We start from the raw sequence: 14454 nt of genomic DNA, 5'->3' as shown, positions 1-14454 counted from the left end.
CTCACTCGAGTTTATCACTATTTACTATTTACTTTCAGTTTAAAAACTGTTTCATTTACTTTCGTTTTTCCTGCCAACACGAGTTTTAAAAACTAATCTGGAGAGAGGGTGCTACAATACTCTTCTCCTTCCAAAAAAACAAAACGTTACGACAAACTTTTGTTTTTACATACTCCTGCTCCTTGTGGCTCTGTGTGGGCTTAGACTCTGTCAATCCGCCACTGATGGACGAAGGCAGACCTATAATCACTGGCCCAGCGAGGAACAACACCTCCCGGGGCTTTCCTTTCAGGTCGCTAGGTGACCCGATGTGCACGGTTTCAGTGCGTCCCTTCCTCAGCCCAATCAGCGAACAGATATGTTGGAAATAGGGTCACGGCACCAAGAAATGTTAGGTATTTTCTCTCGTACCCAACAGAAAAAAGAACACCACACAGGACAGAGTAAGATTTTTGGCCAACGCTCCTTGCAAGGAGGAAAATCCATCTCTGGTCTGAAACTAGAGGTGAACTCCAAAGCCTTGCTGTTAGAACTGACTTTTATTTGGTAAAAGTGACACATAAGTGTTTGGCTTGGAACGCTCTTTGATCAGAACAAAACATCTTGTTCAGTTCAGTTGATTAAATGCTTATTGTAATGAGTTTCTGTACCATCAGTTGAAATCATCTGTATCAGTTTAAGGGTGAGGAGAAAAACAATGACAGTGCAAGATAGCTGGAACACTACTTTAAACTTTGGCATGTTTGGTTTTTAACAAACAGTTCTAAGTAAAAACAGCTTATGTAAATACAGAGAATTACTATCAGCTCGGACGTGGACTGATAGTTCCAAAAACTTTTGCTTTGTATGCATAGAAGTACAGAAATCATGAAGCAGTTTAAAATGATAACATGAAAAACTCTTACAGGCTTTATAAGTAAAGTATTATCATTATTATTAAAAATGCTGCAGATCTGAGGACCATTACTAATGTCACATGATTCATTTAAAAATGTCAGTTTGTTTTTTTACATTACTGATAATTTGTATCTACAAGTTAGAGTTCTTCTGAAGTGTTACAAACACAACTGTTAGTGCAAACAGGGGTTGATTGGAAGATTTTATTGTTTATAAGCTCTTAAAAATGTTACAGATGTTGCTAATAGTAAAAGGTTCATTTTGAATGAATGTTACAAATGTGTTCATTCCTACAAAACAGCTAACAAAATATTTATAAAATATACAGCATTTCAAATGTTACTGATTGAGATTAACATAAAAGAAATGGTAATTTATGTTTAAATATCAGTTTTCTGCTGTAGTAAATCATCCGTTTTGTCCCCTTTGTTTGGGACTGGAGCCCATCCCCGCTGCTTTTGGGTGAAGGCAGGGGACACCCAGGACAGGTCTCCAGTCCATCACAGAGACAAAGAGACAAATAACCATCCACACTCCCAGTCACAGCTAGGAACAATTTACAGTCACACAGAAGAGTCAAAAAAGGATTCAAATTGAGGACTCAAGTTCTCGATTGAGAGTTCTAATCACTAATTATCAATAATAATTGATCATATTTACCATGCTAAATCCTTACTGATAATCACTGTGGGGAGATTTTAATAATACAGATCAGATCAGATGTGATCCGGCAGTCATATATTCACATGTATGTAAATGTACTATACTATAATTAAAGGTGAGCCATGCAAATTTGTTTGTATCAAACAAGTAGCCCTTCGTGTCATTCGATCCCACTGAAGTAGCTCTCAGTCTCAAAAAGGTTGGCGACCCTGGAAATAAACAGTAGGAGATGACAAAAATATTGTCAATTTCAAGTCATTTTAGAGGTTGATTTCTAATTCATATTTTAAAGAAGTACTAACAAATTACTTTGTAGTCTTAATTTTGTCTTCTAAAAGTGGGATTGACAGAAACACACACATTGCATCATTGGGTAAACTGCACTCTGTAGGGATACAGTACCCAATTATTATTGGACAACAATAGGTATGAAGTAGGAAATAAAGGTTTGTATGCAGAGACTTGTGTGGCTCAAAGCAATCAACAACGTTTATGAACTGATGACCTGTGAGTGTTTTCAGAAAATTTACATCAGTGCTCAGTCTCTGTGTAATGTTTATCTAAAAGAATTGTGGTAAATGAGATTTCTTTACCAACTTATTAGGTCATCATGGAAACAAGAGTTACTCTCAACCTAACTTATGTTGTGGCTAATATACATCTCTGCTATGAGATGAATGGTAACAAAATTACCATGAACCCTTCTGCTGCATGTGTGATGTTCTACTGTTTTCTTATCCTTTTGTCTGTTGCCACAGTATGTGGAAACCTCCTTGTAATAATTTCTGTGTTTTACTTCAAACATCTCCACACTCCTACTAACTTCCTCATTCTGTCTCTGGCTGTGGCTGACCTGCTTGTGGGGATCATTGTATTTCCTTTAGGCATGGCATTCTCATTCACCTTATGCATGTTCCAAGATGATTTAATTTGTAAGATTCGAGACAGTTTAGGCACATATTTTTGTACTTGCTCTATTTTACACCTATGTTGTATTTCAATTGACAGATATTGTGCAGTTTGTCAGCCATTAAAATACAAATCTAAAATCAGTCATCATGTTATTGTCTTTATGATTACTGTAAGCTGGGGTGCTTCTGCACTTATTGCAATTGGATCAGCACCAAAATCAAAACAAAAATGTCAAGAAAATGGTTTTATTGAAGTTCTGATGAAAAATATACTTGGAACTGTTTTATCTTTTTACCTTCCACTTGTCATAATTTTGTGTGTTTACCTGAAGATTTTTTTTGTTGCACAGAGACAGGCACAAAACATCCAAACCAGAATGAAATGTGGAGCAACTATCAGTAAGATGGAGAGAAAGGCCACCAAAACTCTGGCTATTGTTCTGGGAATTTTTATATTTTGCTGGACTCCTTTCTTTTTTTGTTTTACTCTTCTGCCATTTACCAATAATTCAATGACAGTTCTTATGCTTGAAGCATCTGTTTGTGTTGGACTGACAAACTCAACATTAAATCCATTGATTTATGCTTTCTTTTACAGCTGGTTTAAATCAGCCTTTAGAATTATTATGTCTGGAAAAATATTAGATAGTACCTATGCTAATACAATATTAAATTAATTCACTTTTTGTTATAAACATGCTATACTTTTGAAATGTCAGAAATAAAAACACACAAATCATAAAACTGAATAAATTTCCATACATTAGCTTAATTTTGATAAAATTTGTGTTTAAGAAGGATGTATGTAACTAAATGTCTGATTGTAATTGTGCTGATAAAAAATACATTAAATGGTTATAGTGCAATTTTATATAAAATTCCTTTTAATTTCTGATTCAAGTACATTAAGCTAAATACTGTCAATTAATGGTCTATCTCACTTGTGCAGCATGTAACACCTGACTGCATATGGTACTGTAGGTTCTTTGAGCTACTATTTAACTTTAAGAAATTAAGTTTTATTTTTAGGTTTAAAAGGAAAAAGACAGTTTCACTCAACTTACTGCTTTTAGTGCATTGTCACTGCAACGAAAATGGTAAATTCTTCTGAAGGCTGTTTTTTGTGAAATCATTGAAATATATTTGTTGATTGTGTTTTAGTCTTTATTATTTCACAATTACTTATTTCATTGTTGTTTTTTTTAGAGCTTCAATGTTTTATACAAAAATTGCACTTGCATCTTATTTAATATAGAGCTCAATGTTATTCAGCTTTTCCACTGCATGAAATGCTCTGTTATGTAAGATGGATGCACATGCAGAACAAACTCACTCCCATAACCATGGGAAGTCCTTAGTGTTGTTGTCTCCGTGTTTCATAAAAGAGATGCAGTAGTCACAGGCATTAAAACAAGCATTAGCAAAAAAAACCTGAGTGTCAGGTTTATGCTCCATTGTGTTTTAGAAAGCTGAAATCAGAGATACCACGTCCATTTAAAAAAAAAGTTCTTATTTGACATTATCCTTTGTTTAACCTCCTTTAACATTTATCACCCCCCCCCCCCCCCGCCCCCAAACTTACATAATTTCTTAAAAAGAAAACATTTTAGTATGTTTTTTTCTACAATAAACTAGTAAATATTTAGAGCTATCTCAGTGTGGCACCCCTAAAAAAATGATTACCACATTTAAGTGTTAAATTGTGAAAGATAATCACGCAATAATTTTGGTTAACGTGGAGAATTGTTGTTTAATTAGTGGTACATCTAGACCTGAAGTTCAGGCAAAACCTTCATTATGCATTTCTTGTTCAGGGGACCTGAAAAGGGCATGTGCACAGTGTTTCTTCAGATGCAAACGTTGGTTACGTACTGTAACCCCAGATTCTATGAGTATAGGCGTAGCCCTTTAAGAGCTGTCGCTTAGTGGGTTTATCCCGTTATGCGGTGCATTACACTGAAAAATTTAGTCCATGCCCACCTGCTGTGTGGGCCCCACCCGGTCCGTATAAATTACGTTAAGAGCGGGAAATCGGCTCCCAAAAATAGCTTTTTCTTCAGCCATTTAGGAGCCAGTGAGGCCCGACGCTTAAAGGGCTACGCCTATACTCATAGAATCTGGGGTTACAGTACGTAACCAACGTTCTATTTCGTATAGGCTTCGCCCTTTAAGAGCTGTCGCTTAGTGGGTTAAGGGCGAAGCGGATGTTGTCCTCGCCTCACTGGGTCCATTCGAACACCGTATGAAGCAAAAGCTTGCCCAAAAAACGTCTTGTCACTCAGCTCCCCATGTGCGTAATTACGCATTGCGTAATTTTGTGTGCCATGCACAGAAGCATGTTGTGTAACTATGCATTCTGAATAAATGAACACCCCGGAAAACTTCAACGGGGAGGGAAAAAAGCTGAAAAGAGCCATGAACCAACCGGTTTACGGCTGAACCGTATGAACAGATTAATAATAACAGGAGAGCTGATTATTAATCAAATGAACTGATTGGTAACAATAGTCGTGAACTGATTAGTGACAATAGAACCAAAGTAACAATCACAACTTGTGACTGATAACATCTCACACTGTAATGCATGCAGACAGATGTGAGTAAAACGGAGTCCCATGAAACAACAATATTCATTCTGTAAAACACTAAAAACAGAATGTGTCATGGAACGAGCCGTCACATCACCTAGATAAAGCGAATAAATGAGTAGGGTGTTGACCACGCAGCCGTAGTGCCAAATGTCCTGCATTGACATACCATTATGCAAAGCAGTCGAAGATGCGATACCCTTGGTCGAGTGTGCTCTGAGGTTGACAAGAGGCTCTAAATCTGATGCTCTGTAGGCTTCAGAAATGGCCTCACACAGCCAGTGTGACAAGCGCTGGGTGGATAACGGGCGACCTGCAGATGCATCTCTATAATGCACAAACAAATGTTGACGCATTGCAGCTGTGCACGCTATGTAACACGTCAACGCCCGCACAGGACAGAGGAGATGAAAAGACGCTACTTCTTCTGATCTTTGTGTGAAGGGGGGGGGGGGGGGGGCCCCCTCCAACGATATCGCTCTTGATTTAAAAGAGCTCGTGATGTTTTTGGGCATAAAAGCTGGGTTTGGTCTTAAATCAGCTGGGCTGCCGTCAGTCTAAATTCTGAGACATGACAGAGCGACAAAGAGGGCAGATAAATCAATCACCCTCTTAGCGAATGTTAAAGCCAGCAGCAGGGCTGTTTAAAGAGACAAGAATTTAAGTGGAACCTGGTCCAAGACTCTAAAGCCCCTTATCCACAGGGCCTTTTGGGGCTCCTATGTAACTAGTTCGGTCCGATTGCGTGGTTTATTCACAATGTCTTCAGCGGTGGAACCCACCCCCTTTTTGGGACCTACTTCTCTGAGGTCCCAGGTCTGGTTCTTGTTGGGTCTAGATGTGACATCAGCGCACTGTAGGTCACTGATTGGTCAGGGGGCGTATTCATTGGTTGAGGGCGGAGATCAAGGAGGTCATCCACTTTGGTTGTATGTTGTTTTCTGGCTCTTCTTCTAATACATGTTAGTGGTGCTTAGAAAAGAGCTTAATGTAGCACTAGCGCCACCAGCTGGTAAGGTGCGTTGATATTAATAATCTACCCACTAGAGGTGAACAATCCGCCCACTAAAAGGGAACTATGGACACTGTTAAAAGAGGTCCCGCCAGAACAGGACACAACAGGGTCCAACAAGGACTGGCCCTGTGGATAAGGGGCTAAATGAAGCTTTGATCAGGACCTGCAGGACCAGTATTAAATCCCACTGTGGAACAAGTGGGTGTGAAACAGGCCTGCGTCTCTGTACACCTTTTAGAAAAACGCTTCATCAGTGGATGATTAAAACCTGTTCTGTCTCCAAAACCTTCGTGGCAGGAAGAGATGGCTGCAGCGTACGTTTTAATTGTGCTGGACGCCAAATTTCTGTCCATCAGCTGCTACAGAAAGGACAGCATGCCACGTAATGGGCATGAGGAGGCCTCTACACCCTTCTCTGTACACCAGCGCTGAAAAGCTGTCCGCTTGATGTGTACATCGCTGTGGTAGATGTAGCACGTGAAAACAGAATTGTGCGCACTACATCCTGTGGGAGACCCATCCTCTCTAAGCGGATCCGTTCAGCGGCCAGACCCACAGGTGCTGGCCTATTTCTGGGTAACTCCTGGTTGCTCCTCCTGCCTGGAGGAGAGTGTCCTCTCTCCACAACAGTTTCCACGGGCACCCCGACAGCAGGCGTTGCAGGACTGGTAACCATGGTGCGCTCACGCGTTCGGGGTGTCTGCTTTCCGATAGGCAAAGGTAACCACTGGAGGTAGCGATAACACCTTTGCCTGCAGCCTCTCCTCCAAGGGGTCCGGAAACTCACTTCAGCGCCGTGGTATTACCTGTAGCTGTCTAAAGTAGCCTCGTTAAGGCTGCTGTGAGGTGATTCATCCAGAATATTAACGACCTTAAATCCGTGAGTCACACCCTGATCTCACTCTGTTACCTCGATCCTTCAAGCAGCCGGGATGGATCTTCTGGTCCAGAGAAACTCGCGTTGTGGCCGCTCACCTCTCACTTTAGCGTTGCAATTGTTAACTGTTCTGGTAATCTTTAGGGCCCTGGAAACGGGCACAAGGATGTTGTTTATCAGCTAGGAAACCTTTACTAAAACCTCCTGTTATTGGTGTTGTTAAGTGAACCAAGCATTTCCATGTTTTACTCTTTAAGGGTGAAATAATAGTCCAGATTTGTACGTTTTGCTTTGCTTTTAATCAATAGTTTGCGCAGGGGTACAGCAACAGGCACAATTTTATAATGAGTAATTTATCATGAGTACATAGGATACACTTTCTTCCCTAGACAAGGCGATGACTACTATCTGTGGAAATTCTACACCTCAAGAGCCCTTGAGGGTTTACAGATACTGCCTTCACATAAACCTTTCACAACTCAAGCCAAAAAATGTTCTCTCTCAGCTCCCTCATGAACCAGAAACACCTTCGAGCAAATCTCACTAGTAGCCAATTTAGTACTCCCAAATTTATTCTGTATGCTGTTCTTCCAATTTGATGAAACAATTTAATTAGAGCAGAGTAAGAATGAGGTCGTCCGCTTACCATGATTTTGGAATGCCCCTTAGTGAGACACTTGTGGGGGTAAGGGCAAATTTCCTGTCCTCTAGGAGAGAGGCACAGGCCGACCTCTGAGGCAAGTGCAACTATTTCCAAATTAGAAGATCAGAGTTTGGACGGGCCCAGGTCATGCAATTTTAGAAGTAGGAAACTCGTCCAGTTAGAGTGTTGACGAAAGAAAGCTTACATCCAATCCCATGTCAGTGAAGAAAAGAGTTAACTTCCATCATCATCTCAAAACTGGTAAAATCCAATCTTCTTTTTGGGCTCCTTCTGATCCTGATGAGCTGCCCCATGCCTGTAATTCTCTCTGCTCAGCTCCTCAGCTCAACTCCGACTCTGCATGGACCCAGTATTGTTCTGGTCAATCTGTATTTAAAGACTCATTCATCCCTCCTCCTCTTAAGGAGGGGTTATGGAAAATTACATCATCTCTCTTCCAGTAACTTCTCTGCTGTTTTGCACCTCAACCGGTTTAGACCAGTTTTTCTGGTACTTTCCAGAACTTGTTTTGCTCAAAGATGAGTCATCATGAGATGAGTTGTGTTTGAACTCTCTGACTCTTGTCCTTCTCTATTGCTCGAGGCATGTCCAGACTTGTCCTAGGTGGACAAGTTCAGGCATGTTTCACTGTTACATGAGGCCTCTTTACTTTACCAAAAGTGAATCACACAATCTTACATAAGATTATACAATGTTTTAAAGATTAACACTTCCATTAATTGATTATGTGTTGATTATTAGTAAAACAGTAAAACAGTTTAGTTACACGTTATCAAAAGAGTAAAATTCTTTGGTTACATTATCATTTTCAGCTTGATTTAAAGCAGGAGTTCAGTCCTTCTGCTGCTGAGGAGAACTTTTGATCAGGCTTCATTTTTCTTAAAGCTGGTGGTCTGTTCATGCACCATGACCACAGACACCTGGTTTATTGACACCCCCTTCTTGAAGTCGGATCTTTCTCCTCATTGGCTCCAGGTTCGCTGTAACCTAGCCCTCCTGTTCTCCCTCCCAGGAGTCAACCACCGTCATGTTGTCCAGGTCTGCGTTCGAAGTGGATTGCTCCGCTTGATCTTCATCCGGCGCCGCTCGCTTCCTGGGTACCCTGACCTCCTGGGCCGGGACAGCGGATTGGCTTGCTGGGTCGATCTCCGTTAGATCAGTCGATCTAGAAGACTGAAGGGTCGGTGGGATCTCAACAAGGGGTGAACCTACAGGAGTAATGTTTTCTATTATGACCTGCCTCCTAATTTGTGGGGTTGTGGCAACTACAATGGGCATCTGACGAAGCTGTTTCAGCCGCATAGGGGCAACCTGTAATCCTTCAGATTCAGTAGTTTCTGAATGGGTCAAGCCTTCCGGTGTTAAGATCGGAGGCTCAGAATCAGATGGACTGGTTGGGTCAGTGAAGGCCGTGCCATCGGTACTCAGAGGACCGGATCGGCTCGCCTCGCTACTTAAATATCTGTCAAAGTCATCCAGGTAGTTTTCCAGGAGACTTAGATCGTTATGATCTAATGGAAGTGCAGTCGATCTTCCAGGGGATATCTCCACCTCCATGGGCTCGGTTTCATTATAGGATGTAGTTGGCAAAAGGTCAGGTGGGCCATTAGTTGGTTCCTGGGGCTGGCTGGCTATCTCGGGTGGGGTTGTAGGGACACTAACACTGGCTCGTCTACCTTCTTCCTTAACTACCATGGGCACGGAGACTACCGGAGGGCTAGTCATTAACCCTGCCGTTAAAATGACCATGATAGATGAGGACGTGAGCTCTCGGGGCTCCTGTGTGACCCTAAAGGAGGGGCCGTGAACCAATGGCAACCCTGTGGCCAGATGGTAGGCTACATGCCTGGTAGTTTTGTTTGTGTTTTCCCAGAGTTTTACTATTACTGGGTAATATGTGGCTCTCCGAGGGATGGCTATTCTAGGTATATAGGGTTCAGAGCCCTCGGCCGAGGTCCAGATGACCTTGCAGGTGCTCTCTACCTCCCAGCACTCTTCTGCAGACACCTGAGGAAGACTGGCGGGCTCATCAGAGACCAAAATACCATGTACTCCAGTCGCGATTATGACTTTAGAGTGGCAGCCCTGGCACCACCAGGTTGGACCCACGGCCCATAGAAATCGGGTATCTTCCAACCCCAAAAGGCAATAGCAGCAGACCATTTGAGGTCCTATTGCTGTTGAATTTTTGGGGCGCTGATTCTGCATTTTGACTGTTGTGGCTTATTTGGTTTAACCTTTGCCCTTAATTATTTTTTAGAGTGAGGTTTTCTTAAACCGATAAAGGGAGGTTCTGCCCTGTCGTCTGGTGATCCCACAATAGGTGCGAGTAATGAATTTCTCCCACTCTTCCAATTGGTTTAATTGTTGGGTTGTGATCACTGTTTTCCAATCACAGTACCCAGGTAATAGTAATCCTGAGGTATTTGAGATGCCGTATTCCCTATATGTAACGCTAATGTATTTATCCTGCCCTGCAGTTTCTATTTTTTGGATTTTGCATACGTCACCACAAGGGGTTACTCTAATCCTCTGGATCTGCTGGTGGTCGTACACTTTCTCTTCACAGTGGCAGAGGATGATCTCTCCCGTATTTGTCGTTACTACGAGTTTGTCCGGAGCTGTTAAAGCGAACGCCCAGTTGCTGTAGACTGTCGCTGTGGTCAGGATGTAGAACAGCATCTGCATTCTGCTCCTTATGCTTTCTATAAAGAGAGTACATGTAATATAACATGGCAAAATAATAACAATGAAATTAAGGTCTGCTTCCACTCTCGGTCCTCATCGTGTCTCTGAAACACTCAACTTCGTATTGCTGGGCCTATACAGGCCGTCAGCTATCCATTGAGCATTTACCAGACCGATGATACCTCGAGTTTACAGAATTCAAAAATAAAATCAATCATAAAAAGAGAGAAAAATAACATTTAAACACTAGATCAATCTTTCAAATTTTAATAAAAGTTAGCAAAAGCGGGGAGGGGTAAAGCTGTTGTTGGTTATTTGATTACTTCTGTTATTATCTCGTTAGATTGGCTTGTCTCATCATCCTACCGAGAGTCTGCGGCCTTCGCTCCCCTCCGGTGCAGGGGGAGCTGGATCAGGTCTCGGCTTAAAGATAGCGGCATAGGTCATCATCCACACCACTATAGGCATTGTGGTGCAGAGGCTGACCCAATAGGCTATTGCACAAATTCCCCAGACCAGACACCATCCAATTAAGATGGCTAACTTTTTGGTCCATTTACGTCTGTTTTGTGGTTGCAAGGATACTATCTGGTACAGCATATTTGCCAACACTGTTACGGCCACTGTCCCTTCGACTATGGTTGCTACAATTCTCCTGGTGGTACCTCCACAGCTTGTGACTGGTATTGGTACCGGAGTAAGCGCTGCCGCACATTCAAGGCTAATTACTATGGAATCTTCTATTAGCCATGCTGAAATTATAATCTTCTGCAGGTAGGTGAGTTTGATTCTTCCTAACAGATAAGTGACAAAGAAATGAGGCGATATCTCAGGTCGTTTGAGTATCACATGGGAAACTATCACTCTAGCGTAAGTCTGAACTGCTACAGGAAATCTTATCAACCTTTCCTTACTCCAGTCTCCGGTGTGGCAGTAGCACATCCATGCAACCATTGTTAAAAAGTATTCTATATTGCTCCCATTAAAATAGGCTGGACATTCTGACAAAATGGTAAGATTTGGGGTCATTGTAGTCTCTGTCTCCCAATCTATAATACTCACATCGATGGTTGGAGTATGAGACATGCAGTCGTCTTGATTGTCCATAGAGATTTTTGAATTGCTTCTGTCCTGATCCTTGCTCTTTACTGCTCCCGGGGTGAGAGTGAAGCCGCTTCCCTGTTTATCTAATTTAAGGTTGAGCCGCACCCTACTCTGATGGGGGTGGCCTATAGCTCCTCCTCCATGGGCGGCATCCAGCTCTGAGGCACTCTTGTAAGAATACTTTACCTAATAAGGGAACGGCTACTATCCCGACTACACTTAACAAATAAGGCCACACTTTTAGGAAGATACTAACTATCCATCCTTCTACCGTTTCTCCACCCTCTTTGATTACTTCACCTACGCCTTTCACCACCTCTGTGACCTTTCGGCCAACGGTGTAACTAACGGTTTCATACCATGCGCAAGTGTGTTCGTCTTCCTGTGTGCCACATTTCTTCCAGTTTTCCTCTGGATACTGGCATGTGAGATTCGAGTAGATTTTATTTGGGCCTACCCACTCATAGCCCTCTATCTCATCGCCCAAGCACAGGCTGCGTCTCACTGCGTGACCTTCTACTAAAGCTATCATTGAATCTGAGACAAAGGGGACTATTACTCCTTGAACTTGTTTCCTGGCGTGAAGCTGATATCCTAATATCTTATCTACGCAGTGACCCTCAGGTACCCATCTTCTCCACTTGCCGCTATGTTTTTTCCACACTACTTGCGCTGCGTGCAAGGTGTATTCAGACCCATAATAACTCTTACAGTAGCTTTCCCATCCTGGTATCGTACCACAAGGCCTTCGAGCTAATGTAATGACACATTGTGTTTTTGCCCTATCACAAGTCATGTGCCATGGTCTGGGACTAACATACCTATCCGATCTGTACAGGGCACTGGCCCATATGTCTTGCTCTTTAGAATAGACCGTGGCCAAATACTGATACTTAATCCAGTAGTTATCTGAAAGTTGCAAACATGGGGCTACCCATTCTCTAATTTCTTCTTCCTGAAACCCCCACCATGTTCTAGAGTCATCTCGTTGATGATATTCATGCCATGCTTGGAGCAAGATTTTAACCGTTTGTTGTCTACGTAATTCTGTGCAGTCATATCGCCATGTGGACATAACGGCGACCTCTGTCTCCCATAATCTACATCTAGGCGACGCTCCACTACTTTGCCACACCGAGTTGTTAAGACTAAGAAAAATTCGCTCGGCTACACATTTGTCTATTTTGTCAAAATCGCCTTTAGGTGCATTGAGAAGCTCATCTGGTTTTGGTAGTTTCTGTATATACATGTCTGTATAATATGGTCCCATGAGGCCCTCATGAGTCCTGGCATACCCCTCCACGAAGTCACCTTCGAAGTGAGTCAGCCCAGATGCAATCCAGACCCATGGTAATGTCGCATTCAACCAGTTCTCATGCCAGGCATTATGTGGGTGGAATATGGCTGCCCAACTCCAGTAATAATAACGCTGATTCTGTATGGGAGTTATGGGTAGATAATTTTGAGTTTGGCATTCAGAAAATAGGTTCCAACAACAATATGGTAGCTTACTCATTTTAGTCTTCATACATTGCTCTAACAGGTCAGGTCTGGCGATCATTTTTATCCCATTTATCTCTGTTGTTAGGTACTGATGCGATTGGAGCTTCATTTTGGCCTTAACTGTGGCATGGGGAGGCGGTGTAGGGCGCCTGTTAGATCCCCAGTCTGTAGCATTTTTCTTGAGTGTTCTTTCATATCGTATTGTGTGAATTACCTTATTAGTGGTCGAATTCAGGTTTTTACCTGTGTGATTCCTTCGAATGAGAGGGGGAATCCGGTCACAATCTAAGTGGATGTTGCCCCAGAACTCCCGACGAGGGAGAATCGCCTGGCAGCTGTCGTTTTTAGGTGGGGCTGGAAGAATTACTTCACGGTCCCAGTAGCCTTGATGCTTTAATCCAATCAACGGTCGACATATCCAATCGCAGTGCCACTCGGGGGGTCCGTCCTGGGGCTGTATCCAGTTACATCTTGTTGATCGCTTGATCTGATCTTTCAAAATTGCTATTCCGATGACTCTTTTCTCTGGTAGTATCATTAGATTTGTGACGACCCAATTGGGTCCGTCAGATTCTGGGTCGGTGGAATGGTCTGCCACTGTTAGGTTTCCGGCTATTAATGCCGCGCTCCATCCTGCTGTGACTCTCAGTCTGTTCATCCAGGCCTGATGACCCTCTTTCTTTAATTTATTCCAAGCTGCTATTTGGTTCTGGATGTTCTTTGCTGAATTCCATGGCAAGGAAATATTTTGTGTAGCGATATCCCAACAGTTCATGTCTGCATATTTTGATTTTCCATGGGCAACTGCCACATGTGTCGGGCTCCAGGGTCTGACTCCGGCTTGGTATAAGATAACCAACAACATTGCTAAGCCTATTAACACTACGAGTCCCCGCAGCAGGGCTCGTAGGCAAGTCGCTTTATCCAAAATCATAATCCTTTGACGGTCCATAGGTCGGTTTGGGGTCGCTTCATCATCGCTTTCATCGCTACCTGGGTTATCACTGTCGGAGTTTCTGTTTCTCATGTGAATCATTTCGAGAGGGGCCCTTGCTCCTTCGTCCTCGATGTCTTGGCTCTGAGTGTCTGCGGGTTGTCGACACTCGTCCCTTAAGTAGTTCTTGATATATAGGAGAGGGGTGTGGCAGCTCTGGCTGTAGTCCTTTCCACACATATTTCCATTGAGTCACCAGCCATTTTTCGGGTTCAGGTTGGGGTCCGTAGAGGTCCCAACTTTGTTGAGGGTTAGGTCCTGCAGTTATTTTCCGTTGAGCCTTACAAAGGGCCTCTAAATATTGAAGTACAGTTGGACCATGTTCTTGCAATGTCTCTTTTTGTGTTATCAGGGGATTACATCGGTATAGGACATGTACTGTGTACGCCTTTCTTGTCCAAGGACTGTAATCGTGAACCGGTGTATATTCCCGATATCTTATAATTCTTATAGGCAAATTTTGATTCTCAAACACGTACCGTTTTGGGTCATCTGTTCGTCTTCTGATAGCTTTCACCATCCTTGGGCTTGTACTCCAAATTATCATACC

At 42.7% G+C, this 14454-nt stretch overlaps 1 protein-coding gene across 1 annotated transcript; it reads left to right on the top strand.

Annotated features, from left to right (window-relative positions):
• The first annotated feature begins 2170 nt into the window (after positions 1-2170).
• Positions 2171-3148, top strand: LOC119418027 (trace amine-associated receptor 1-like). The gene has a single exon (XM_037685272.1). It carries the CDS (start codon positions 2171-2173, stop codon positions 3146-3148), a length of 978 nt encoding a protein of 325 aa, XP_037541200.1.
• The last annotated feature ends 11306 nt before the right edge of the window (positions 3149-14454 follow it).

Source organism: Nematolebias whitei, chromosome 12, assembly GCF_014905685.2.
Source record: "Nematolebias whitei isolate Nwh7 chromosome 12, NemWhi1, whole genome shotgun sequence".
Taxonomy (NCBI): domain Eukaryota; kingdom Metazoa; phylum Chordata; class Actinopteri; order Cyprinodontiformes; family Rivulidae; genus Nematolebias; species Nematolebias whitei.
This window is presented reverse-complemented; position numbering and strand designations above follow the sequence as displayed.

What these genes read in the sequence shown, in the direction of transcription:
- LOC119418027 (XM_037685272.1), top strand. Translation starts at nt 2,171, where the DNA reads ATGGAAACAAGAGTTACTCTCAACCTAACTTATGTTGTGGCTAATATA.